Source organism: Hyperolius riggenbachi, chromosome 7 (assembly GCF_040937935.1).
Source record: "Hyperolius riggenbachi isolate aHypRig1 chromosome 7, aHypRig1.pri, whole genome shotgun sequence".
In the NCBI taxonomy this organism is placed as follows: Eukaryota; Metazoa; Chordata; class Amphibia; order Anura; family Hyperoliidae; genus Hyperolius; species Hyperolius riggenbachi.
In genome coordinates, this window is record NC_090652.1 from 17,912,555 (window position 1) to 17,937,011 (window position 24,457).

At 47.0% G+C, this 24,457-nt stretch overlaps 1 protein-coding gene across 1 annotated transcript in view; it reads right to left on the reverse strand.

Annotated features, from left to right (window-relative positions):
* The window catches only part of LOC137525290 (uncharacterized), a 226,485-nt gene that overhangs the window by 43,775 nt on the left and 158,253 nt on the right, over nucleotides 1-24,457 (reverse strand). Inside the window, exons 12-18 of the mRNA XM_068246345.1 lie at nucleotides 18,618-18,905; nucleotides 11,745-12,095; nucleotides 9,184-9,471; nucleotides 7,629-7,979; nucleotides 3,834-4,121; nucleotides 2,412-2,762; nucleotides 1,332-1,619 (exon numbers count right to left, since the gene is read on the reverse strand). Coding sequence (XP_068102446.1) covers nucleotides 1,332-1,619; nucleotides 2,412-2,762; nucleotides 3,834-4,121; nucleotides 7,629-7,979; nucleotides 9,184-9,471; nucleotides 11,745-12,095; nucleotides 18,618-18,905 — 2,205 coding nt within the window. The remainder of the gene's footprint in view (nucleotides 1-1,331; nucleotides 1,620-2,411; nucleotides 2,763-3,833; nucleotides 4,122-7,628; nucleotides 7,980-9,183; nucleotides 9,472-11,744; nucleotides 12,096-18,617; nucleotides 18,906-24,457) is intronic.

Here is a 24,457-nt window from a genome sequence, read left to right on the forward strand (position 1 = left end):
CCAGACTAGTTCTCGGGTGTCGAGACCACAGACCTCACACCCAAGTCTAGGAATATTCTGTATCATCATATTATACTCCAGACTAGTTCCAGGGTGTAGGGACCACGGACCTCCCACCCAAGACTAGGCATTGTTGATATCTGTTATGACCTATTGCATTCCTGACTATCCCTCTGCTTTCTGATTCGGTGCCTACGTATATCTGATTATCTGTTGCCAAACCCTGCCTGCCTTGGATACCGAATCAGTCTTCTGCCTTTGTACCTTATCTGTCTGTGTGTGTTGCCGACCTGGCTTGCCCGACCTTGAGAGCTATCTCTACCCTTAAGAGATAGTCTCCAGACCTGCTAGTGACATCCACCTTTCAGGTGTCACTCACTTACAGGTCCTTCCTACCTTCACCCTGGGACTCCACCCCTTTGGAGGTCTTAGGTTGCTGGAAGGCTTTTGTACATCCCAAAAGGCGGTATCCCCCGTACTGCCAAAGACCACCTGCTCCTTGGGTGGTCTTACTCAAAGTCATTACTGTTGCACCAAACACTCACACTATAAAGGTGTCCAGAGGTTAGTTATACTTGGATTATCGGTGATTCTGCAGATCTTCAATAATCAGGTATATTCTGTATTCTTGGTGATACTGCAGATCACCTAATAATCAGATTCTCTCTGTGTGCTGACACCGATCGTTACATGATGGATGCAAAACAGAAAAAATAAACCTATATTTCTAAATAAAATATTATCGCCATACATTGTACTAGGGACATAATTTAAATGTTGCAGTAACCGGGACAAATGGGCAAATATAATGTGTGGGTTTTATCCACAGTAGAACGTTTTATTTTAAAACTATAATTGCTGAAACCTGAGAAATGATGAATTGTGTGCATTGTTTTCTCATTTTTCCCATTAAAATGCATTTAGAATAAAAATAATTTGTAGCAAAATGTACCATGCAAAGAAAGACTAATTGGTGACAAAAAAAAAGATATAGATCGTTTTGTTGTGATAAGTAGTGATAAAGTTATTGGTGAATAAAAAGGGAGGAGCGCTAAAAGGAGAAAATTGCTCTGGTCTTTAAGGGGAAAAACCCTGAGGGCCCTGTCACACTGGCGCGGTGTGGTGCGGCACACGACACCACTGAATGGTTGAAATCCATTGGGCCCCTAGTCTACAACCTTTATGTTTACATGTCCACCGTACCAGTTTACAGTACTGGGCTCCCTTTTATATTTTTATATTCTCACTTATTCCTCTTTGTAATTGATCTGTTATACATCACTAGAATGTAATCCTGGACAGGTGAGCTGCTGTTATACATGCATTGTTACCTGCTATGGTGAGTATGGTACTCTGAGGCTGTGTCACGGATTGGTGCTCCCAGGTCACATGCACAGGGAAGCAGAGAGGGCGGGGCAGTGTGCACACACTGGTGACATCACATGTTCCATCCTCAGACTCGGTTGGCTTGTTTTCAGGCTGTAGCTGAGTTTGGGGTTCTCCAGAGCTCCATGTGATGCTGATATCTCTGGGGTAGAATCTGCGCAGAGTCAGGGCACACTGCACCTCTCCTGTGTCACTGATGGAGAATCTCACCGGCTCTATCACCTGCGGAGACACTAGACACAAACACAACACAGATCACAGTCAGTGTCAGCAGAACTAGTGAATACAAGTGCACTGTGCATCTACTGTATGTAATGTTATGTAACAGACTGTGCATGATGTCATAGGAGAGCCAGGCTGTCACTTCTAGAGATGGAACAACACACATCACACTGTCAGAGTCAGCAGGGCTAGTGATCAGGCTGTCACATCTCTGATAACAGCTGGAGAAGCCTCGGCCATTGTAACAGTGTAAAAGAATTTACTGTAAGAGTGATACTGCTTATTTACCAATACATTTTATAGAAAAAGAAAATCAAGCTTCGAAAAATACCACTTTAGAATTAATTGTAAAACTCGCCTTTGTAATTTACTGAATTTGACTCGGCTCCCACTTGAGCAGAAAACGTACAGTGCAGAAAAACGCAAGAAGTAAATCCTATGGTACTCTTCCACTTGTGATTAAAAACAGACCTATTTACTGGTTTGCAGTACACGGAACACAATTACTGTTCCGATCTGCTGCATGTTAAGCGGTGGGTAGATGCGTTTCTCATAGCAACCTATGGTGGAGACGCACCCGCCCCGGACGCGAACAGAAAGAGAAACTGGAGCAGAGGCTGAACTGGTCCACTGTGATCTGAATGGGCCATTTTGCTCCATTACAAATGGGAACTGAGCGTTAGGCAGTTAGTGATATTATCCATTCCCTGAGAGATTAGACAATACTCATTTCTGAGAATGCTTTCTATGGAAAATCCTCAGGAATTCAGGCAGCTCCAACACTTTATCACATATTCACTCACCCATCACTTGTATAGATCCTGTACTTCTCTCTAGGGGGCGCTCCAGGCTGGGGTGCTGCACTTTACAGATGAACTCTGACCCCTTGTCTTCTGCCACTGTTGGGGTGAACAGCAGACTGGCTACACAGCTGTATGTGTTGTCCTCCTGTCTCTGGTGTGTGATCTGTAGCATCTTGTATTTTCTGCTATTAGTAAGGGGAATCACAGCGTTGTCACTCTTCTTCATCCACCAGCTCACAGCTAGATCATCAGGCAAACAATATCCATAGATGTTACAATGGATTTTGCTTTCCTTGTTGAGGGTTATGTCAGATTCCTGCAGTTCCTCAATGTGAGGTTTCCAAGGGAGATCTGAAAGCAAAGTGAAATGATTAGAGCACTACCACATAAAGTAGCAATAAAAAGTATGTGAACCCTTTGGAATTATATGGATTTCTGCACAAATTGGTCCCAACAATAGACAATCACAGTCTGCTTAAACTAATACCATATTGAACACACCATGTAAACATTCACAGTACAGGTGGAAGAAGTATGTGAACCCCTAGACTAGTGACATCTTTAAGTGCTAATTGGAAGTCCAATCAATGAGATGAGATTGGAGGGATTGGTTACAGCTGCCCTGTCCTATAAAAAACACACACCAGTTTTGGGTTTGCTTTTCCCAAGAAGCATTGCCTGGTGTGAATGATGCTTCGCACAAAAGAGCTCTCATAAGACCTACAATTAAGAATTGTTGACTTGCATAAAGCTGAAAAGGGTTATAAAAGTATCTTCAAAAGCCTTGCATTTAATCAGTCCACAGTAAGACGAATTCTCTATAAATGGAGAAAGTTCAGCACTGCTGCTACTCTCCCTAGGAGTGTCTATCCTGTAAAGATGACTGCAAGAGCACATTGCAGAATGCTCAATGAGGTGAAGAAGAATCCCAGAGTGTCAGCTAAAGACTTACAAAAGTCTCTTGAAGGTAAAAAAACACTGAAGGCTGAAGTGGTTAAAAGTATGTAGAATATACTATAAATTTAAGTCTATACTAGACCAGACAGAGGAAGTGGATTACCCCCACAGAACATGCGACTCCAGTCCTGTACATTAAGTCTTGATCACTGATATTCACCCAGGAAGATTTTACTGAGAAGCAAATAGTTTTTATCCCAAACAATTCATTTTCATGCATTTTTATCTAATTTTATAGCATTTGAGATCCTCCATCTAGTCTGTCTTTGTTGCATCTATTGATGACCCACGTCTAGTAACTAGTCTACCACCTTTGCATTTACCTGTCCTCCTAACAGGTTTACTCTACTGGACTCCTTGTGTCTGTCTGTATCCTCACATATTCCTCTGTGTTGTGGACCTCGATTATAAGCAACCAGCAGGTAATCCCACTCAGGTGAGCAGCTATACTACATGCATTATTACCTGCTATGGTGAGTACGGTACGCTGAGGCTGTGTCACGGATTGGTGCTCCCAGGTCACATGCACAGGGAAGCAGAGAATGCGGGGCAGTGTGCACACACTGGTGACATCACATGTTCCATCCTCAGACTCGTTTGTCTTGTTTTCAGGCTGTAGCTGAGTTTGGGGTTCTCCAGAGCTCCATACGATGGTGATATCTCTGGGGTAGAATCTCTGCAGAGTCAGAGCACACTGCACCTCTCCTGTGTCACTGATGGAGAATGTCACCGGCTCTATCACCTGCGGAGACACTAGACACAAACACAACACAGATCATAGTCAGTGTCAGCAGAACTAGTGAATACAAGTGCACTGTGCATCTACTGTATGTAATGTTATGTAACAGACTGTGCATGATGTCATAGGAGAGCCAGGCTGTCACTTCTAGAGATGGCCCGAACCTTCGATTTTTGGCTCGCAAACTTCCGCGAAAGGTTCGGTTCGTGCAAACTTCCACGAACCGCAATGGACTTCAATGGGGAGACGAACTTGGAAATCTAGAAACACTTATGCTGGCCAGAAAACTGATGGAAAAGATGTTTCAAGGGGTCTAACACCTGGAGGGGGGCATGGCGGAGTGGGATAGATGCCAAAAGTCCCGGGAAAAATCTGGATTTGACGCAAAGCAGCGTTTTATGGGCAGTAATCACATTGCATGCTAAATTGCAGGCCTAAAGTGCTTTAAAACATCTTGCATGTGTATATGTTACGGCCAGAACCCGAAGTTTGGCCACTTCTAGTTCTGGCCGGCCACTTCGGGTTCTGGCCGGCCAATGCGCGAAGTGGCCGCTGCGCTGCGGCCAATGTGAGGAATGGAATGAATCCTGTAACATTCATGTATCTTCTGACCGCAGCGCAGCGGCCAAACGTATCGCAACTTAGTTATTTTAATGAAATTAAGCCGGCGGCAATGAAACAGATGAAGCCGCCGGCTTTTTCTCTGCCTCTCTCTCTCTCCTTCCTCTCCCCGCCTCTCTCTCCTTCTCTTATTATGGGCAGCACTCGTGTCCCCCCTTCAGAGTCGTTCGTCGCGCCAGGGAGAGCAGAGCGGGGAGGCTGCAGACATCGCTTCTGCCAGCACCCCGCTCTGCAGGAACGGCAGGCTTCCCTGGTGCGACGAACGACTCTGGAGGGGGACACGTAGTGCTGCCAATAATAAGAGGAGAGAGAGAGAGAGGCGGGGGGGGGGGGAGGAGAGAGAAAGAGGCAGAGAAAAAGCCGCCGGCTTAATTTCATTAAAATAACTAAGTTGCGATAGGTTTGGCCGCTGCGCTGGGGCCAGAATATACATGAATGTTACAGGATTCATTCCATTCCTCACATTGGCCGCAGCGCAGCGGCCACTTCGCGCATTGGCCGGCCAGAACCCGAAGTGGCCGGCCAGAACTAGAAGTGGCCAAACTTCGGGTTCTGGCCGTAACATATACATCAATCAGGGAGTGTAATTAGAGTACTGCTTCACACTGACACACCAAACTCACTGTGTAATGCACAGCTGTTTGTGTAGTGACGGCCGTGCTGGACTGGTGCGCAACATGGCGAGATTGCTCTTCCTCACTCAGTTATGTCAGGTTAGGTAATGTCTGACTGCCTTATCAACTTTCGATGGTTCTTTCTCTACAATTGTTAAAGCTTAGATCTATTATTTTTTAAATTACATTTTCTGCTTGCTGTTCAGTACCTTCAATGAGGATCATATTATGGAGGGCAAGTCTGCCATTGTGACCACGGGTAATGGCCGGGGAATCAGGGTTCTATTCCGGTCCGGAGTTGAAGCCTGAGAAACGGCTACCAACCATTCAAGTGAAAGGTATGCACTGACTGCCAGGTATAATACAATGTGCAATCACAGATGCAGTGAAAGGTATGCAGTGACTGAAAACAGCCGTTTGTGTAGTGATGGCCGTGCTGGACTGGTGCGCACCATGGCGAGAGTGCAGGCGATGGCGGTTTTAAAGTCCATGCAATCACAGATGCAGTGAAAGGTATGCAGTGACTGAAAACAGCCGTTTGTGTAGTGATGGCCGTGCTGGACTGGTGCGCACCATAGCGAGAGTGCAGGCGAGAGTGCAGGCGTTTGTGTAGTGATGGCCGTGCTGGACTGGTGCGCACCATAGCGAGAGTGCAGGCGAGAGTGCAGGCGTTTGTGTAGTGATGGCCGTGCTGGACTGGTGCGCACCATGGCGAGAGTGCAGGCGATGGCGGTTTTAAAGTCCATGCAATCACAGATGCAGTGAAAGGTATGCAGTGACTGAAAACAGCCGTTTGTGTAGTGATGGCCGTGCTGGACTGGTGCGCACCATGGCGAGAGTGCAGGCGATGGCGGTTTTAAAGTCCATATGGTCGCTGGGCTGAGGTAGCTGAATGACAGAACAGTGACTGTTCTGCTGATCAAATTTGGTCTTTTTGGTCTTTCCACAATGAAGCAACAACCTTATTATCGAGGCGAGGCGTTGGACTAAAGAATGAGGTATATGTAGTGCTCAGTATTACAATGTGCACCTGTCACACACAGACAGGTAGTGGACAGGCACAGTGACACTGCGTGAGCTCACGTAGGTAGGTGGGTGTACTGTGAACAACAGGTAGGTAGGTATGTATATGCAGTAATGGGTATTACAATGTGCACCTGTCACACACACAGGTAGTCACTGAATGTGCTGGGCCTGGCAGTGGCACACACACAGTATGAATTATCAAGGCTGTCTGTGCAACAGAAGTGTCAGTGGGACACACACACAAAAGAAAAATAGATCACAAGAACAAGATTAGCTCTCAAAAGAGCTGTTGAGGGGTGCTTTTTTAGCAATAAGAATCAGCAAGGAGCAAGCTAAGAGCCTAACTAATCTTTCCCTATGAGAGTCTGCTGCAGCTTTCCCTTCTCTCACTATTTCAGGCACACAAGTGAGTGTAATGGCCGGCGGAGCCTGCCTTATATAAAGGGGGGGGGGGGGAGTGGCTCCAAGAGTGAGTGTAGCCTGATTGGCTACAATGTGCCTGCTGAGTCCTGACTGATGTAGAGGGTCAAAGTTGACCCTAATGGTGCACTATGGGGGCGAACCGAACTTCCGGGAAAGTTTGCGGTTCTCCGCGATCGCGAACCACCGGAAGTTTGCCGGCAACCGTTCGGGCCATCTCTAGTCACTTCTCTAATGACTGCTGGAGAAGCCTCGGCCTTTGTAATGCTAACAGTGCAAAATAATTTGTAGTAATAGTGATACTGTTTATTTACCAATACATTTTATATATAAAAAAAAAAAAGTCAAGCTTTCAAAACCACTTTAGGAGTCATTGTGAAACTGGCCTTTGCAATTTACAGCATTGGCCTCGGCTCCCACTTGGCTAGCAAATGCAGCACAGCAGAATGCAGGAAGCAGATCCTATGTTACAAATAGGCTCCGCTGCCATTTGTGATTAAAAATACATCCATTTACTGGTTTGCAGTACACAGAACACAATGTCCTGATCCGTTGGGCAGATGCGTTTCTCATAGCAACCTATGGTGGAGACGCACCCGCCCCGGATGCGAACAGAAGGAGAAACCAGAGCTAAGACTGAACTGGTCCACTGTGATCTGAATGGGCCATTTTGCTCCATTACAAATGGGAACTGAGCGTTAGGCAGTTAGTGGTATTATCCATTCCCTGATGTTTTCACTTTACCTGATAGATTAGACAATACTCATTTCTGAGAATGCTTTCTGTGGAAACTTCTCAGGATTTCAGGCAGCTCCAACACTTTATCACATAGTCACTCACCCATCACTTGTAGAGGTCCTGTTCCTCTCTCTAGGGGGCGCTCCAGGCTGGGGTGCTGCACTCTGCAGATGAACTCTGACCCCTGGTCTTCTGCCACTGTTGGGGTGAACAGCAGACTGGCTACACAGCTGTATGTGTTGTCTAGTTGTCTCTGGTGTGTGATCTGTAGCATCTTGTATTTTCTGCCATTAGTAAGGGGAATCACAGCGTTGTCACTCTTCTTCATACACCAGCTCACAGCTAGATCATCAGGCAAACAATATCCAGAGATGTTACAATGGATTTTGCTTTCCTTGTTGAGGTTTATGTCAGATTCCTGCAGTTCCTCAATGTGCGGTCTCCAAGGGAGATCTGAAAGCAAAGTGAAATGATTGCAGCACTACCACAGAAAGTAGCAATAAAAAGTATGTGAACCCTTTGGAATTATATGGATTTCTGCACAAATTGGTCCCAAAAATAGACAATCACAGTCTGCTTAAACTAATACCATGCAAATAATTAAATGTGTCCATGTTTTTATTGAACACCATGTAAACATTCACAGTGCAGGTGGAAGAAGTATGTGAATCCCTAGACTAATTACCTCTCCAAGAGCTAATTGGAGTGAGGTGTCAGCCAGCTGGAGTCCAAACAATGAGATGAGATTGGAGGTGTTGGTTACAGCTGCTCTGTCCTATTAAAAACACCCACCAGTTGTGGGTTTGCTTTTCCCAAGAAGCATTGCCTGATGTGAATGATGCCTCGCACAAAAGAGCTCTCAGAAGACCTACAATTAAGAATTGTTGACTTGCATAAAGCTGAAAAGGGTTATAAAAGTATCTCCAAAAGCCTTGCTCTTCATCAGTCCTTGGTAAGACAAATTGTCTATGAATGGAAAAAGTTCAGCACTGCTGCTACTCTCCCTAGGTGTGGCTGTCCTGTAAAGATGACTGCAAGAGAACAGCGAAGAATGCTCAATGAGGTGAAGAAGAATCCTAGAGTGTCAGCTAAAGACTTACAAGGTGAAATAGCGGTGAAAAAACACTGAAGGCTGAAGTGGCTAAAAGTATGTAGAAAATACTATAACTTTAAGTCTATACTAGACCAGACAGAGGAGGTGTATTACCCCCTCAGAACATGTGCTCCAGTCCTGTACATTAAGTCTTGTTTACTGATATTCACCCAGGAAGATTTTACTGAGAAGCAAATTGTTTTTATCCAAAACAATTCATTTTCATGCATTTTTTATCTAATTTTATAACATTTTAGATCCTCGGTCTAGTCTGTATTTGTTGCACGGCCTATTAGTGGTCTGACAGTTTGTTTTTAGTGTATTTTATACGCCACAGTCTTAATTCCCCCCTGTGCCTACTGAATGGTTGTAATCTATTAATGACCCACGTCTAGTAACTAGTCTACCACCTTTGCATTTACATGTCCTCCTAACGGGGTTACACTACTGGACTCAGGCCTTGTGTCTGTATCCTCACATATTCCTCTGTGTTGTGGACCTGCATTATAAGCAACCAGCAGGTAATCCCACTCAGGTGAGCAGCTATACTACATGCATTATTACCTGCTATGGTGAGTACAGTACACTGAGGCTGTGCCACGGATTGGTGCTCCCAGGTCACATGCACAGGGAAGCAGAGAGGGCGGGGCAGTGTGCACACACTGGTGACATCACATGTTCCATCCTCATACAGTGTTGGCTTGTTTTCAGGCTGTAGCTGAGTTTGGGGTTCTCCAGAGCTCCATGTGATGCTTATATCTCTGGGGTAGAATCTCTGCAGAGTCAGGGCACACTGCACCTCTCCTGTGTCACTGATGGAGAATCTCACCAGCTCTATCACCTGCGGAGACACTAGACACAAACACACATCACACTGTCAGAGTCAGCAGAACTAGTGATCACAACTGCACTGTGCATTCATGTAAGGCCCGGTTCACATTAGCGTTGGCTATCCGGATTTTCCGGATCTGATCCGGACCGCATACTGTACAAACGGAACGTACGTTCCGCATAGCAATGCAAAGGCTATGCGGACGTTCACATACGTACGTTCCGTACAGTACGGAGCCGGACCGGATCCGGACTCCGGACCGGATCCGGACTCCGGACACTTTTCCAACATGTGCTATTTTTTGTGTCCGGATCTCCGGCCCACGCATCCTGACCGGAGCCTGACCTGAGCCTGACAGCACCATCAGGAACACAGAAACCAATGGGAAACGGAAGGCACAGAACACACTGCCTACAAAAACCTGACGTTCTACCCCACTTCCTATGCATATCCAAGCTGCCATTTCGGATGGGGACACATGGGCCAAGCATGTCTGGAGTGGAGCAGCAGTGACAGACGTGCTGGAGCTGTTTGGCAGAATATCGGAGGTGGAGGTGATGCCTACAGCGGAGGAACCTGATTGTACATGTGCACCAGGTGCACCTTCTGCTGACCCGAACATTTTTTTATTTATATTTAACTATTTTTTGCCCACGGATCCGGATGGCAGCCTGATGCATGCCTGATACAAACGGACCGGATCCGGATCGGAACAGTACGGTTCTGATCAGGATCAGGTCAGGATCCGATCAGGATCCGGTCCGTTTACTTGCCAAAACGCAAGTGTGAACGGGGCCTAATATTATGTAACAGACTGTGCATGATGTCATAGGAAAGCCAGACTGTCAATGACCTAAAAAGATGACAGCTGGAGAAGCAGGGGTGCCGCCAGGCACCAAGCAGACCAAGCAGCCGCTTGGGGCCTCAGGTTTTTAGGGGCCTCGGAGGCTCTGTGACGTCGTCGTGTCGTCACACTGTTCTCTGCACTGACGCCGCACCAGCCAGTTCCCAGTACAGAGCAAGGCTACGGGAAGATGATGTCCGAAGCCCTGTGCTGGAGACTATTTGTGTCTCTAGTACAGGGCTTCGGGCTCCATCTTCCCGTAGCCCTGCTCTGCCTGACTGTCAGCGTGGGAGATTGCAGGAGCAAGATGGTCCGGGGAGCTGTGCGCCAGAGGCCGGACGGAAGAGAAGACTTCTGTCAGGTGAGTAAATTATTATTTATTTATTTTTTGCGAAAAATGTGGCCCGATTTGCGTTTATTATCTGCTGAAATGTTGCCCAAATTGTGTTTATTTTCTGCTGAAATATGGCCCACATTGCATTTATTTTCTGGTGTCGGGGGTAACTGTTGCTGCAATTATTATTTAATGGTCATAGTTGGCTATATTTGCTGCTTTGGGGTTACGGTTACACTCCGCCCATACAATGTCTTGGCCACACCCATTTTTGGCGCTGCACGCATAGCGCCCCATGAACACCCTCCCAATCCCCCCCACGCCCATTTTTAGGCGCGCTAACACTCCCCCCCCGGCCCCCCTCCCGCCCCACCACGTGTCATGGCCACGCCCACTTTCCTGTGGAATAGACACGCCCATTTTTTGCCGCAATACGATTCACGCGCCGCAGGATAGGGCCACTTCCTGCAGTCCGTTTGGGGCCACAAAAACCTTAGCTGCACCCCTGTGGAGAAGCCTCGGCCATTGTACTGCTAACAGTGCAAAAGATTTTGGAGTAAGATACTGTTTATTTACCAATACATTTTATAGAAAAAAAAAAAGTTTTCAAAACCACTTTTTTGATTCCTTGTGAAACTGGCCTTTGCAATTTACAGCATTGGCTTTGGCTCCCACTTGACTAGTAAATGCACCCGCTCGGTACGTTTTCTGCAGTGCAGCAAAATGCAGGAGGTGTATCCTATGTTACAAATAAGCTCCACTGCATCTTGTGATTAAAAACGCATTAATTTACTGCCTTGCAGAACACGGAACACAATGTCCTAATCAGGTGGGCGGATGCGTTTCTCATAGCAAGCTATGGTGGAGACGCACCCGCTCCGGACGCAAACAGAAGGAGAAACCGGAGCAGAGGCTGAACTGGTCCGCCTTGATATAAACGGGCCATTTTGCTCCATTACAAATGGGAACTGAGCCTTAGCCAATTAGTGGTATTATCCATTCCCTGATGTTTTCACTTACTGTGAGATTAGACAATACTCATTTCTGAAAATGCTTTCTATGGAAAATTCTCTGGAATTCAGTCAACTCCAACACTTTATCACATAGTCACTCACCCATTACTTGTAGAGGTCCTGTTCCTCTCTCTAGGGGGCGCTCCAGGCTGGGGTGCTGCACTCTACAGATGAACTCTGCCCCCTGGTCTTCTGCCACTGTTGGGGTGAACAGCAGACTGGCTACACAGCTGTATGTGTTGTCTAGTTGTCTCTGGTGTGTGATCTGTAGCATCTTGTATTTACTGCAATTAGTAAGGGGAATCACAGCGTTGTCACTCTTCTTCATCCACCAGCTCACAGCTAGATCATCAGGCAAACAATATCCAGAGATGTTACAATGGATTTTGCTTTCCTTGTTGAGGGTTATGTCAGATTCCTGCAGTTCCTCAATGTGCGGTCTCCAAGGGAGATCTGAAAGCAAAGTGAAATGATTATGGCACTTACATATGCTTTATTAATAAAGTTCTACCAGGTGTCAGTGGAATCTATGGTGGATGCATGACAACAATGAAGGAGGCACTCTGAGTGCCTCCCTCAATGTTGTTGTGCATATAGCCCAGTGTGGAGTGGTGACCCACAGAAGGACAGAGCACTTGTGGACCAGATGTGATCAGCCTGGGGAGAGTGACCACTCCAGGATACCTTGTGCCGAATCTATGCTGGAGCCAGGAGGTGAGTATAAGGATTTATTGATAAATAAAAGCTTTATTTAGCAGCTTTTTACACCAAACATCTGGTGTATGATCTGTGGCATCATGCATTTGTCACCATTAGCAAGTTTCTCCAATCTGCCTCCCCGTTTCCTATGCCAGCTCACAGTCAGCTCTTCAGAGATATAGCGAGAAATTTTACATTCTATTCTGGATTCACTCTTTAGGGTGAAGCCAGATGAATCAAGTTGTTCAATGTGTGGCCTTCAAGGAAGATCTACAGAACAGTCTCACTGATAATGATATCCAGTAGAAAAGACTGTGTACTTGTGTGTATTACATATGCAATAAGAACTTATGGTTATCTGTGTTCAGTAAAAAAAAAGCTGGAAATCAGTCCAGATGGTGTAGATTCCTAACGTACAAGCAGAGCCAGATTTACAACTCTGGACCTTGTAAGCATAGATATTATAGTGCCCAAAACCTGCCCCTCAATACATGCCACACCCTCAATTCACGCCCATTTTTTTTTTCCACATAAAGCATTTAATTTGTCTTCGGAATCAACAATTTCACTGACACAGCCAACAAAACGAGCTTTCATTGGTGCTGGGTTGTGGCTCTGGCTGGAGGCCTTGTGGTGGTGGTGGGCTGAGACAAGAGGCATGCCAGTTTCTTAGGGCAGGCAGGGCGGGACATCACCTGAGGCACAGTGGCAGATGCGGGGGTGGGGGGTGCAGGTCACATGCAAAATCAACATTGAAAACTCACCTCTGGCTACCTACAATGGAGGCTAACTAGCTACCTACATTAGGGGGCTCTCTGGCTACTCCCACTAGGGGTAAGGCTCTCTGGCTACCTATACTGGGAGACATCTTACACTAGGGGACTGGATCTGGTTACATTATATTGGAGGCTCCTATAGTGGGAGGGGGGCTGCTTCTGGTTAATTAAAGCAAAACTGAAGAACCTTTAACAAATTAGAGTTTTATTTACCTGGGGCTTCTGCCAGCCCTCTGCAGCCAACCTGTGCCCATGCAGCTTCAAGAGGATCCTTCGTTCCCACTCTGTGGATCACTTTCACTTCGTGCAGCTGGATACTACTGCTCCTGCGGGGCCCTGGCTGCGCGCATCCCTGTTCATGCTCCAATCGCTGTGAAGGTGCAGTAGGTATTTTCTCCTACTGCGCCTGCGCAGTATGCTCCTGGCTACTGGAACGCGTAAGAGGATACGCGTGGCCAGGGCACAGTGGACCTAGACCTAGGGTGTCCACTGCGTGAAGACAAGTGAGCTGTGGTGGGGAACAGAGGATCGCTTTGAAGCTGCATGGGCACAGGTCGGCTGCAGGGGGCTGGCAGAAGCCCCAGGTAAGTGAAACTCTTATTTTTTTAAAGGTTATTCAGTTCCACTTTAATACTTGGGGATCCTATGGCTGCCTATACAGCGTGTCATAACTGGTTACTCACACTGGGGGGAACCTCTGGCTACTGAAAGTCACCTTAAAAGCCACCTCTGGCTACCTATATTCTGGCTACAGCATTGCAACACTATGCCCATGTCTACAGGGGTGCGGAGATAGGATTTTATACACTCTCACCCTGGGTACACTATAGTCTCTAGAAACTGCCTTGGCAACAGGTCTGGTGGTGGTGGGCCCTGGTTGTCTGGAGGCCTGACTGGTGGTGGTGAGCTGAGAGGCTCTGGCTGCAGACTTCAAGCCTGGTAATGGTGGACTCTTGCAGGAGAGGTGTGAAACTCTGTATGTACAGGCCTGTGGTGGGCCCTGGCCTACTGGAGCCTGGGACTCACTAAGAATTACCTTAGATATAGAGGGGGGCTTTGGGGAGTGACTGGGCTCTAGAAAGGCCTGGAGGCCAGATGGCAGGCTGGCCATTTACTGAGTGTCTGCAGAACTGGCTGTGCGAGTTGGACACAATATTTGAGGTGAGGTAGAGCTGTAGCCTACAGGCTTTGCACACCGGCGTACCTACCGAGGATGCGACCCCATCAGCCGCAGGGGGGCCCGGGGCCGCTCTGGGGCCCGCTCACTGTGTGCGGGGGGAGCACTGCCGCCCGCCCGATTATGGGCCCCCCAGCAAGGTGCTCAACTGGCCGCAGCGTCTAATAGACGCTGCGCCAATTCATTCCCCGCAGCCCCGCTCCAGCAGCTTGCATATTCCTCTGGCAGGCAGAGCAGGGCTACGGCAAGATGGTTGCCGAAGCCCTGCACTGGAGACTATTTGTGTCTCCAGTACAGGGCTTCGGGCGCCATCTTGCCGTAGCCCTGCATCTGCCTGTCAGCGCGGGAGATGTGCTGCAGTGCACAGAAGGATCGGGGAGCTGCGCACCAGAGGCCGGGAGAGACTCCTGACAGGTAAGTGAATTGTTTTGTTTTGTTTTTTACAGGGGCATTTTTTTTCTGGTGACTGCTGCACACATTACGATTTTTTGGGTGATTGTTGCCCACATTACGATATTCTGGTGAACGCTGCCCACATTACGATATTCTGGTGTCTGCTGCCCACATTACGATATTCTGGTGTCTGCTGCCCACATTACGATATTCTGGTGAACGATGCCCACATTGTGATTTTCTGGTGCCTGCTGCCCACATTATGATATTCTGGTGAACGCTGCCCACATTACGATTTTCTGGTGAACACTGCCCACATTACGATATTCTGGTGAACGCTGCCCACATTACAGTATTCTGGTGAACGCTGCCCACATTACGATATTCTGGTGAACGCTGCCCACATTACAATATTCTGGTGAACGCTGCCCACATTACGATTTTCTGGTGAACGCTGTCCATATTACGATTTTCTGGTGAGCGCTGCCCACATTACGATATTCTGGTAAACGCTGCCCACATTACAGTGTTCTGGTGAACGCTGCCCACATTACGATATTCTGGTGAACGCTGCCCACATTACAATATTTTGGTGAACGCTGCCCACATTACGATTTTCTAGTGCCTGCTGCCCACATTAGGATTTTCTGGTGACTGCTGCCCACATTAGGATTTTCTGGTGACTGCTGCCCACATTGCGATTTTTCTGGTGACTGCTGCCCACATTACGATTTTCTGGTGAACTCTGCCCACATTATGATTTTCTGGCCCACATTACGATATTCTGGTGAACGCTGCCCACATTACGATTGTCTGGTGAATGCTGTCCACATTACAATTTTCTGGTGACTGCTGCCCACGTTACAATTTTCTGGTGACTGCTGCCCACGTTACAATTTTCTGGTGACTGCTGCCCTTGTTACAATTTTCTGATGAATGCTGCCCACGTTACAATTTCCTGGTGACTGCTGCCCACGTTACAATTTTCTGGTAACTGCTGCCCACATTACGATTTTCTGGTGAACGCTGCCCACATTACGATTTTCTGGTGAACTCTGCCCACATTACGATTTTCTGGTGAACTCTGCCCACATTACGATTTTCTGGCCCACATTACGATTTTCTGGCCCACATTACGATTGTCTGGTGAAATGCTGCCCACTTTACAATTAATTTACAGTGAAACGCTGTCCCATTACGATTATTTGGCACCTATGGGGGGGCCCCATCCAAATATTCGCAGGGGGGCCCAGTGATTTCTAGTTATGCCCCTGGCTGTGCAGCTACTTTGTGCCAGCCTTCCACAATGTGTAAACTGTGTCTTTGATCAGCCTGAGGCTACACCATTTGAAAAGGAGAGGGGGCAGAGTTTTTACAGTTGTTGAATTGCCTAGCTCCATTCTCTCTCTTTGCCAGGTCGGCATCTACAGCGCCTGCGTGAGAGGCTGGAGGAGGCAACAGGTAAGTCCAATTTTTTTTTAATTATTTAATGCTCAGGGTCCCTTTGACTGCTGATATAGAATTTGTCATAATTTGTCTTTTAAATGTAGGAATAAAGGGCCTTGCTCTCACATGGTTATCTTCCTACCTCTCTGGAAGGTCCTTCACAGCCTCCTACTCAGATTAGATCTCTTCTCCTCATGCTTTGTCTGTCATAGTTCCTCAAGGCTCTGTCCTTGATCCCCTCCTCTTTTCCATCTACATTCACGGTCTTGGTGACTTAATCAACTCATTCAGGTTTCAATACCACCTACTGTATATGCAGACGATACACAAATGTACCTCTCGGCCCCAGACCTTAACTCCCTCCTGAAAAGTGTTCCAGACTGCTTGTCTGCTATATCCCCCTTCATGTCTTCTCGCTTCTTAAAACTTAATATGAGTAAAACAGAACTAATCATTTTTCCACCGTCTCTGTCCACCTCTAAATGTTAATAACACACCCATAACTTCAGTTCTCAAAGCACGGTGCTTGGGGGTAATATTCGACTCATCTCTCTCTTTTATTCCTCATGTTCCCTCCATAACCAGCTCCTGCCATCTCCAACTCAAAAACATATCTCGCATCCGACCTTTTCTCACTCAAGACACAACTAATATTTTAATACATGCTCTCATAATATCTTGTCTGGACTACTGCAACATACTACTTTGTGGACTACCTTCTAACAGACTGGCCCCGCTCTAGTCGGTACCGAACTCAGCTGCTCCTCTCATTCATCTCTCTTCTCGATCTTCCTCTGCTGCCCCTCTCTGCCAAGCTCTTCACTGGTTGCCAATTACCCAGAGGATCCAGTTCAAACTCCTAACCCTAACCTATAAAGCTCTCCACAATCTCTCTCCCCAGTACATATCTTCACTAATTTCCAGATACCAACCCAATCGCAATCTCAGATCTGCACACGATCTTCTGTTGTCCTCCTCTAGAATCACCTCCTCACATTCACAAGATTTTGCACGCGCTTCACCCCTTCTCTGGAATCCCCTCCCACAACACATCCGTCACTCGCCAACCTTTGTTACTTTTAAACGCTCTCTAAAAACTCATTTGTTCCGACAAGCATATGCGCTACCTCAAGCCACTTCCCTTTGTCCTAAGACCAAATTGCACCCCTACTAGGTATCGTAAAACACACTGCCTTTATATATTTTATTGTATACTACCCCTCCTCTTGTCCCCAATTCCCTTTCCCCCCATCCCCTTTAGATTATAAGCTCGCAAGGGCAGTGCTCTCTCCCCCTTTTGTGTCTTGGAAATCATTATACATTTTATTTATCATGTTACTTTTATCACTGTCATTACCAATTCTGTATTTTGTATTTTGTATCATTTTTGTATTTTGTCACTAATTGTGTATCTTGTATATTTGTGTACACTATTGTCTGTATTATTATGTACCCCATGTTTGTTTCTTACTTTGTACAGCACCACAGAATATGTTGGCGCTTTATAAATCAATAATAATAATAATAATAATAATAACTATTTCCTGTGGTAAAATATTCCACATTTTAACAACTCTTACTGCAAAGAATCCCTGCCTAAATAGATGGCAAAACCTTCTTTCCTCCATACGCAGATCACGCCCCCTTTGTCTTTGTACAAGCCTAGGGACAAAATACTCATCTGCTTTTGTATTGTCTCCTGATGTATTTGTAAAGTATATGTTAATAAGGTCACCGCTTAACCATCTTTTTTCTAAGCTAAATAAATACAGTTTGTCCAACCGTTCTTGGTAAGTGAGACCTTCCATCACATCTCACTAATTTAGTTGCTAGTCTTAGTACCTGTTCTAGTATGCTAATGACCTTTTTAATAGTGTGGTGACCAAAACTGTATTCCATACTCCAGATGTGGCCTTACGGGGGATTTATATAGAGGGAGTAGTATACTAGCATCTTGTGATTTTATTCTGTTGTATGCATCCCAGAATTTTTTTTTTTGCTGCTACTGCTTGTTGAGTAAGATTGTTTCACTTGTTATCAACTAATATTCCCGAATCCTTCTCCAAGTCTGATGTTCCCAGCTGTAAGCTGTTTATTATATATGTTGCTCTAGCATTGGCACATCCAAGGTGCATGCCCTTACATTTATCTCCATTGAATGTCATCTGCCATATATCTGCATTAATAGCCATGCTATTGAGAACATTTTTTAAATTGTCACTATCCTGCTTAGTGTTTATAATTATGCATAGCTTTGTATAATCTGCAAAGATGGCGTCATTACTCTGTGTTCCATCTGCTAGATCATTAATAAATGGATAGGAAAGGATTGGACCTAGTACTGACCCTTGCGGGTGCCCACTGAAAACAGTTTCCCATTTTGAATATGACATGTTTATCACCACTCTTTGGGTAGTTAGTTCGGGGTAAGCAGTGGGACAATGAATGCTGCAAGGTCATTATGCTGTATACATGCATTATTACCTGCTATGGTGAGTACGGTACGCTGAGGCTGTGCCACGGATTGGTGCTCCCAGGTCACATGCACAGGGAAGCAGAGAGGGCGGGGCAGTGTGCACACACTGGTGACATCACAGGTTCCATCCTCAGACTTGGTTGGTGTGCTGTCAGATGAGGGGTAGCTTATTCCTCCTTCGCTGCTCCATGTGATGCTGATATCTCTGGGGTAGAATCTCTGCAGAGTCAGGGCACACTGCACCTCTCCTGTGTCACTGACGGAGAACCTCACCGGCTCTATCACCTGCGGAGACACTAGACACAAACACAACACACATCACTTTGTTAGGATGCACAAGTGCACTGTGCTTATGTAATAGATTATGCATAAAATCATAGGAGAGCCAGGCTGTCATTTCCCTGAAAAGATGACAGCAGGAGAAGGCAATTTGAATTTTAACAGTGCAAAAGAATTTACAGTAAAAGTGATACTGTTTATTTACCAAAACATTTTACAGGAAAAAAAATCAAGCTTTCAAAACTGCTGTATTAACCATTTCAGCCGCCCAGACGTGAAGCTCACGTCCGGGCAGCTGCTCAGTAGAGATGGGCCGAACGGTTCCAGGCGAACTTTGGTGGTTCGCGTTCGCAGAGAACCGGGAACTTTTTTTCAAAGTTCGGTTCGCCCCATAGACTTTAATGGCCGCCGACTTTAACGGTTAATAGCAAAGTCCCCTTACATAGTAGAAACACCAAAATTGTTGGGAATGTTAAGTGGAATAGTGGGAACAAGAGAAACATTTTTTTTTTCAAAAAGACCTTATACTTTTTGAGAAAATCAATTTTAAAGTTTCAGAGTAAAATGAGCCGATTCATAAAAAAAAAGAACCGATCCATTAAAAAGAACCGGATGATTCAAGAACCGTTAATTTAGCAGAGAATGCGTCCTGAGCAGGACGTGAAGCTGCCGGCTCCGCTGCTGTCTCTCCCCACCTGCCTGCACCTGTCACCCTCACCTAGCTTGGCACCCAGTGCACCCATGGGTGCCAGGCTAGGTGAGAGTGACAGGTGAGGAGGTGGGGAGAGACAGCAGGAGCCGGCAGCTATGCATCCAAAAGGACGATTTCTCTGCTATGTGGGAGGCATCGGAGATCTTCAATCAACTTAATTGAAGATCGCAACATAAGAGGATACAGTTCGTTGGATCATTTACCGTGGATATTGGCATGGGAATTTTTTTTAAAAGGTACAGGTAAGTATTTATGGTTAATTTACAATAATAAAATACTTTTCTTGTGGTTGTGTTTTTATTTCATTTAACCCTTTGTGGAAATGTGTAAGGGGTACTTTGTACCCCTATACTCATTTCTCCTGGGAGGGGGGTGTGCATCTGGGGTCCCCTTCTTAAAGGGGACTCCCAGATGCCACTATGAACCCCCCAGGGAGTCGTCACCCCCACCTCCTCCTGAGGCACCGGAGGTGGGGAAGAGCCCCTTGTCCATGGATTGGACAAGGGCTCCGGGGGGGGGGGGAGGGGAAGGCTTGGCCACCCCTCCCCCCCCCCGGGGCCCCCCATACCATGGACCATGCGGGCTGGTATAGCTCAGGGTGCGAAGCCCCAGTCGGCCAGGGCTCCGCATTCTGGCTATCCCAGCCTGCATGGGGGACAAGGGGTTACAGAGGCTCGGGAGGGGGGACCCCACGCCATTTTTTTTTCAGATTTCCCACACACAGCAAATAAAAAAAATAGAAACATTTTTTAAAGGACTTCCGAGGCCACAAATGTGAAAAAAAGTTAAATACCTTTTTATAATCCATATCCATTGAGGACGCCATCCGCACCCTCCCGTTAATTCCGCCATGGCTCCAGCACTAATAATGGCCCTGGTCGAGTCCCGACCCCTCTGAACGGGACGGGTTCTCAACTCATTCCCCCCTCAATATGGCCGCCACAGATTGCCGCGGCTGCGCAGTCCAAATAGACGCGATTGCAGCTGCGCAGCTCTAGCACTTCCTCACGATGCGGCCGATGTATGCACGCATATTGATGACGCGGTGGGAGGAGGGCCTGGAGCTGCGCAGCCGCAATCGCGCCTATGCAGACTGCACAGCAACCGCAATCTGTGGCGGCCATATTGAGGAGGGAATGAGATCCCGACCCGTTTGGAGGGTCGGGGCCCAACCGGGGCTGGTATTACTGCGGGAGCCATGGGGGAATGAACGGGAGGGCGCGGATGGCGTCCTCCATGGATCTGGATTATGAAAAGGTATTAAACTTTTTTCACATTTGTGGCCTAGGAAGTCCGTTAAATATTGTTTCCTGCTATCTTTTTAACATATCCTGCAAATTTGGTGTTGCTAGGATGTAAGAGGCCTTTGCTATTAACTGCTAAAGTCGGCGGGTGATGATGATAACCAACCAGAATTATAGGGGTGCAAAAGTGCTGAATTCTGCCATAGGCTTCCATTAGGCTCCCTATTTCACTTTTTAAAATATCAAATCTTTTTAGAGGGCTATGGCTCAGCAGTGGCAAATTTTCTAGCATTGTAGGGACTCTTAGGGGGATCATGACTGGTGAGTTTCGGGCCCCTAGGCCAAAGAGGTCATAGCCTAGGGCAGGGGTGCCCACACTTTTTCGGCTCGCGAGCTACTTTAAAATTTGCCAAGCCCAGGAGATCTACCAACATTTAGGTAGCTAGGTATACGTGCCTTCAGTATAGGTAGATAGGTATAGGGGCCTTCAGTATACACTCTGATGAAGTCCATGGTGGGCGGGCGCAACGCGTCAGTGGGCGGGGCCTTAACCTGCAATGTGATCTGAGCATCTCCGTGCTTCTTGAACTCTCAGCCGGAAGGGATTAACTAGTTGGACTAGCACACCGCTACTCCTCGCTGCGGACGCGCAGCTGGGTTGAGAGGCTGGTGAGCGAAGAAAACCACTACATTGATACCCGGAAAACGTGACCGGAGCAGCGCGGTGGGACTGGTGAGATACCGACCGCTGTGTAATCAGCATAGTGAAGGTTTTGAACAAACATAGGAACCCTGGTGAGCTGAGGAGGAAGTTTTACGCAGCAAGCCTGGCTACCTTTGTCTCCCCACTCTGAGGTTATCGTTTGGTACCGGTACCAGTGTGGTTGAGGGGTGTCTGTGGTATGCTGGGTTGTGCTTGAACGGAGCGCTCCACATGTTATTTTAATTGTTTTTAGGATGGAGATTTCATGTTTATGCACTTGTGAGTATAATAAAGCTTTTTGATATTTTGGGTATCCCCAGGGTGGTCGCATTTGTTTAGTTGTTGCAGTTAGATTATTGTTGTGACCTCCCCCCTCCCTAATTTAGTGGTGTGGGACCCTAAAGCTAAAGGGTGAGATAGACAGTGATTGTATTTTGGATATAGCCTTCAGTATAGTTAGCCAGGTATAGTGTAGTTAGGTGTGGGTGCCTTCAGTATAGTTAGCCAGGTATAGTGTAGTTAGGTGTGGGTGCCTTCAGTATAGTTAGCCAGGTATAGTGTAGTTAGGTGTAGGGACCTTCAGTATAGTTAGCCAGGTATAGTGTAGTTAGGTGTGGGTGCCTTCAGTATAGTTAGCCAGGTATAGTGTAGTTAGGTGTAGGGACCTTCAGTATAGTTAGCCAGGTATAGAGTAGTTAGGTGTGGGTGCCTTCAGTATAGTTAGCCAGGTATAGTGTAGTTAGGTGTGGGTGCCTTCAGTATAGTTAGCCAGGTATAGTGTAGTTAGGTGTGGGTGCCTTCAGTATAGTTAGCCAGGTATAGTGTAGTTAGGTGTAGGGACCTTCAGTATAGTTAGCCAGGTATAGAGTAGTTAGGTGTGGGTGCCTTCAGTATAGTTAGCCAGGTATAGTGTAGTTAGGTGTGGGTGCCTTCAGTATAGTTAGCCAGGTATAGTGTAGTTAGGTGTAGGGACCTTCAGTATAGTTAGCCAGGTATAGAGTAGTTAGGTGTAGGTGCCACTCACCTCCCTCCAGTTCCAGCGGCGGTGTCTGGGGCTCCTCCTGGTCTCCCCCCTGTCGGCCGCGCTGGCTAGAGTCAGTGCAGATGCGCGGCATAGAAGAAGACTCCGGAGAGCGAAGGGGCGGCGGGCAGCGTGCGCTGATGCATTGTGCCCAGCACCGCCCCCAGCTATGACGTTGCGGTGTCCTCCATTCCCGCTGCGCCGCCCCTCTCCTCTCTGCCTCTTCCGATTGGCTAGGGGTATAAAAGTGGTAAAATCCCCCATAGGCTTTCATTGGGTCTCCTATTTCACGTTCCAAAATCTCACAACATTTCAACGGGCAATGACTCAGCGGTGGCAAAACTCACCAGTCATGATCCCCCTAACAGTTCCTACAATGCTAGAAAATTTGCCACTGCTGAGCAATTGCCCTTTGAAAAGATGTGAGATTTTGGAAAGTGAAATAGGGAGCCAATGAAAGCCTATGGGGGATTTTACTACTTTTGCACCCCTGTAACTCTGGTTTGCAGAGATGTATGGAACCCATCTTTGGAGTCCAAGTCTAACAATATGTCTTCTACCTGCATGAGACATTTCGTGAGATTCAGACGTTGCTAACGGCCATGGCTGCGATTTATGTACGCCAGTCTCGCCACCATTGAAATTGCCCAAATAAACAGGTTTTGTGACCCTAGGCTATGACCTCTTCGGCCTAGGGGCCCGAAACTCACCAGTTATGATCCCCCTAACAGTTCCTACAATGCTAGAAAATTTGCCACTGCTGAGCAATTGCCCTTTGAAAAGATGTGAGATTTTGGAACTGTAAATAGGAGGCCCAATGAAAGCCTATGGGGGATTTTACCAATTTTGGACCCCTGTAACTCTGGTTTGCAGAGATGTAGGGAGCCCATCTTTGGAGCCCAAGTCTAACAATATGTCTTCTACCTGCATGAGACATTTCGTGAGATTCAGACGTTGCTAATGGCCATGGCTGTGATTTATGTACGTCAGACTCGCCACCATTGAAATTGTCCAAATAAACAGGTTTTTGTGACACTAGGCTATGACCTCTTGGGCCTAGGGGCCCGAAACTCACCAGTTATGATCCCCCTAACAGTTCCTACAATGCTAGAAAATTTTCCACTGCTGAGCAATTGCCCTTTGAAAAGATGTGAGATTTTGGAAAGTGAAAAAAGGGAGCCATTGAAAACCTATGGGGGACTTTACTACTTTTGCACCCCTGTAACTCTGGTTTGCAGAGATGTATGGAACCCATCTTTGGAGCCCAAGTCTAACAATATATATTCTACCTGCATGAGACATTTCGTGAGATTCAGACGTTGCTAACGGCCATGGCTGCGATTTATGTACGTCAGACTCGCCACCATTGAAATTGCCCAAATAAACAGGTTTTTGTGACCCTAGCCTAGGCTATGACCTCTTCGGCCTAGGGGCCCGAAACTCACCAGTTATGTGTAAAGAAACGCGGAAAAGCCACCGCATGGACACAGGATGAGGCGGCTGTTTCCGCGGCTGACATTGCGGAACGCGGAGAAACCGCCGCGTCTGACGCGGCGGTTTGCACGCACAGGCCTGCTACTGACAGTCTGACCAGGGGCGGGGAGGCCACCGCATGTGCAGATAGCGGTGCGTCTCACCCCGCGTGCAGGCCAGCGGAGACATTGCAAAGCGTGACTGGTGTGGCTGGGACTGATAGTCCACACAGGTTCAGAATGACGCGCGCGCGCTGAGAGGCAGAGTTTGTATGACAGCCAGAAGAAGGTCAGCTGACCAAGTTGGTCAGCTGACAATTGTCCACCACCTTTCATTGGTCCAGCACTTAGGGGAGGCGCTGGAGAGCACCTTGCTATATATACTGGATGCTGGTCATTTCTCTGGTGTCTGGCGTT